Source organism: Empidonax traillii, unplaced genomic scaffold (assembly GCF_003031625.1).
Source record: "Empidonax traillii isolate 1590-97213 ecotype Southwest subspecies unplaced genomic scaffold, ASM303162v1 scaffold887:size345335, whole genome shotgun sequence".
NCBI classification, from domain to species: Eukaryota; Metazoa; Chordata; class Aves; order Passeriformes; family Tyrannidae; genus Empidonax; species Empidonax traillii.
This window is the reverse complement of record NW_020956080.1, coordinates 28127-31856: the sequence shown is the minus strand read 5'-3', so window position 1 is coordinate 31856 and position 3730 is coordinate 28127. Positions and strand designations below refer to the sequence as shown.

The window sequence follows — 3730 nt, the reverse complement described above, 5'->3', positions numbered from 1 at the left end:
ACCTCTGAGCCCAGGTTTGCAGGGAGGCTCTGCCAAGGCAAATATTCTTGCACATCTCCTGCAGCAGCTGCTGGGAGCTGCTGTGGGGTACAAGCTGCAGGGGCTGGGGGGGCTGTGACCCCAAAAATGCTGCAGAGGAACATACTGAGCGAATTACCAAGAGTGGCAAAGTCTGTTATCCAGAGTCCATCAAACATAAATTGCTGGTGAAGGTGGTCACTGGGGCTGGCAGGTACTCTCTCAAGAAAAAAGAAGCATCTGGATAAATGTAGGGAAAACCACTGCAGGACATGCAGGGGGAAGAACATCCAGGGAAAAGCCCATGGAGGAGATGGGCAGGAGGAGATGACAGGTTTGCTCCTGCTGACAAAAGCATCCTGTTTGGCCTTTCCTGTTGTTCATGTTAAACTGCTGGAGGACTGTTTGGCCATCAGCAGGAACAGAGGATAAGGCTGCAAAACCAGTTTGGGGTGAGTGTCACCAACAGTAAGGGAATTGGTCAGAAAAAGTCATCAGCTTTCCAAAGGTACATCTTTCCTCTCAGAGACCCATCACCAGAGCAGAACAAGTGGGCCCAAAGGTTCATCATTTCCCAAGTTATCACCCTCATCACAAGACACAGATTCATGGCTTGTCACTGGCACGTACCAAATACAACAAGAGAGCTGTCCCTGCTCTGAAAGCCGCACTAAAATTTAACCCCACAACCTTGTGATGTGGTAAACACAAAAATGACAGCTCTGCCCTCTTGGCTGGGTTGGAAGGATGTGTCTGTCTGGCAGGCAGCAGCTCCTTCCATCATGAAGGAGAAAAGCCTTAATATTCACACAACAACAATATTCACTTGTACTTTGAGTTCTGATTCTTCAACCTCATCACAGCTGTTATAATTTTAATTAAAACTAAGACAAAAGTGCAGCATTATTTGACAGAGCTCGAAAAGCAGTGGCTGGAAATAAGTATGCCAAGACCAGGATGTTGAAGTGTATCCTCTCCAGCTTTGTTCAGCACAGGAACATTTGTTATTGAAAAGAAAAATCACTGGTTTTGATCTCAGCTGCCCTACACAGAAACTGTGCTGGGCACTGGGAGGCAGCAGCTGCTGAAGGAGGGAGGCTGAGCATGGACTTGGAGAGGAACAGTTTCCCAGGGTGAAGTCTGGAGTGGGATTTTCAGACAGAAATGGGACTAACCAAGCACAGACTGAACTCAGCATCTCCATGCAGCAAAGGCATTGACTGCTGCAGTCCCCCAGACCTCCCCAAACCTCTCCTGATGTGCAGTGACAGGTAAGATTCATGCCAGGCTGGCAGCCCCAGCACTCAGCTCGTGGGGCAGCAAAGAGCAAACAGGCAGCATCTCTCACAGGCAGCAGCATCTCTCACAGGCAGCAGCATCTCTCACAGGCAGCATCTCTCACAGGCAGCATCTCTCACAGGCAGCCTGTCTCTCTCACAGGCAGCCTGTCTCTCTCACAGGCAGCCTGTCTCTCTCACAGGCAGCATCTCTCTCTCACAGGCAGCATCTCTCTCTCACAGGCAGCCTCTCTCACAGGCAGCATCTCTCACAGGCAGCATCTCTCACAGGCAGCATCTCTCACAGGCAGCCTCTCTCACAGGCAGCATCTCTCACAGGCAGCATCTCTCTCTCACAGGCAGCATCTCTCTCTCACAGGCAGCATCTCTCACAGGCAGCCTCGAATATTTCATCAACCCCTGGGTCTCCAATGACCCCACACTGAAGTGCTCAGGGGGTTGTGAAGTGTGTCCAGCTGGGGGCCAAAAGCACAAACTCATTTTTTCCCACAAGCAGCACTTGCAGTGCTCTCCCCCCGTTCCCCTGGCATGGCACAACTGCTCAGCTTTTCCAAGCCACACATTTCAGTGTCATTGCTGTGTCAGTCACCGTAAGCCAAAGCCCACATTAGCAGGGCATTCACTGCCATTCAGCAGCCAGCTGACAGCACCTTCACTGCCTCACCCAGGGGCAGCCAGCACACGCACCTGGGAGCTCCTGCACAAAGCAGGGATCTCGCTTTTTCATCTGGAAGGGAATAAACAGCCTGTCCCCTGCTCTCCTCTGCACAACCCTCCCACAGGTCCCTCTGCAAACACACACACGCTTTTGATGCATAGTTAATTTTCTTCTTGTACAACAGGGAAAGAATAGATACCAGCTCTTGGGATTTGATCTAGTAGCTAAAATTAAACTGCTTTTCAGGGTGGAGAAAGATCCTGGGATTGGACTCACTGACTCCTCTTTCCTTAAGCGTGTTATCTTGCAGCAGAGCAGCTCTCTCCTCCCAGGTGAAGATGTGTGTGTGTTATTCCCTGTGTAAAGACAGGGGTGGGCTCATCACAGCTCAGCTTTCCACAGGTACAGACTGAAAACACACATCAGTGCATGCTGCTCCTTGATGAGTCCAGTCATTCAGGAACCAAACTACCAATATTCACAGATTCAGTCTGCTTTGCAAAGCTGTTCCAAGATTACCAGGTGGTGAATCCTCACTTATCACTTACCTGTGATTTATTTTCATGGGTTTTTTTTTGTGAAATTGTCCCAAATCTAGTGGGTTCTGACTTGCACACTGTTATCACTTCTGCTCTAAGAATAGCTTTTCCAAAGAAATACCAAAACCTTTTCTGATGCTTTGACTGCATCACCATCAGATCCAGTAAACTGAAGGACATTTAAACAGTCAGATGGTGCTATCAGGAAAAATGGTAATGCTGGCAACAGTCCAATGAAGAAATGTGAAATATGAATGTACAGACTTACCATTTTTGTCAGCTCTTCTGAAAATCTAGAATTGAAAGAGAGAGAGAAGCACTTTTACTGTGTTGTTCAACATGAGAGGGTGAAGTCCTTCTGGCCAGGGCCACGTTCAGCCCCACTCAGAGGCAGCTCCAGCCCCCAAAAGAGACAATTCACGAGCTTTACTGAGCTCCCCCTTCCCCAGACTCAGCTCTTCTCCCCCAGACCAGTATGATGGACAAGCTCTGCCAGGGCAGAGTGTCAGTACAGGTGCCTTTGGAATAATGGGAGGAAATGATTCCAGCAGTTCCAGCACCTCCCTCCCAACGGAGAGCTGAAACTGTGCAGCCAACACCACAAAAATACACATTAAAAAATATTACAGCAGCCTTGCAGCCAGTCCAGCCAATTCCTCTGGCATCAATAATGTCTCTTAAAGCAAGTTTCGCAGTTCTGCACTTCTGAAAAAAATTATTTACAACTTTTTTTTTTAAAGCAAGTCTCCTGCGTGGGAAGGAGATTATATTTAGGCTTAAAACTACAGTGTGGAGGAACAGCCCCCAGAGAGGAATCAGATAGCCATTTCAGAAGAAAAAAAATTGCAATAATGTGTAGTACTGGAGAACTTGCCTGGGAGAAGGACAGCAGAAACAACTGCTGGTTTTCTGACCAGTCTCATCTGAGGAACAGCCCCCTGACACAATGCAGATAATACCAAAAAGGCTTGTGTAAAGGTTGAAAACTTACAGGTTCCTACAAAAAATGGCTGCTAGCACAGGTTTGGCCATAAATTACCAAAAAATTAGCACGTTCACAAACTGGGCAGAAGAGGTAAAATATTCTCCTCATTTCTTCAGGCTTGACCCTATTCATTTGAGCAAGAGCAGAGATTTTGGTTTTGCAAAGAAAATTCCCTGCAGAGGGAATAAAAGCACCAGCAAGACAGATCAGAGTCAGCCATAAAATAGAATCT

At 47.7% G+C, this 3730-nt stretch overlaps 1 protein-coding gene across 1 annotated transcript in view; it reads right to left on the bottom strand.

Annotated features, from left to right (window-relative positions):
• Nucleotides 1-3730, bottom strand: part of NECAB2 (N-terminal EF-hand calcium binding protein 2) — a 67458-nt gene that overhangs the window by 54609 nt on the left and 9119 nt on the right. Inside the window, exon 2 of the mRNA XM_027902546.1 lies at nucleotides 2782-2806. Within this exon, the coding sequence (XP_027758347.1) occupies nucleotides 2782-2806 (25 nt within the window). The remainder of the gene's footprint in view (nucleotides 1-2781; nucleotides 2807-3730) is intronic.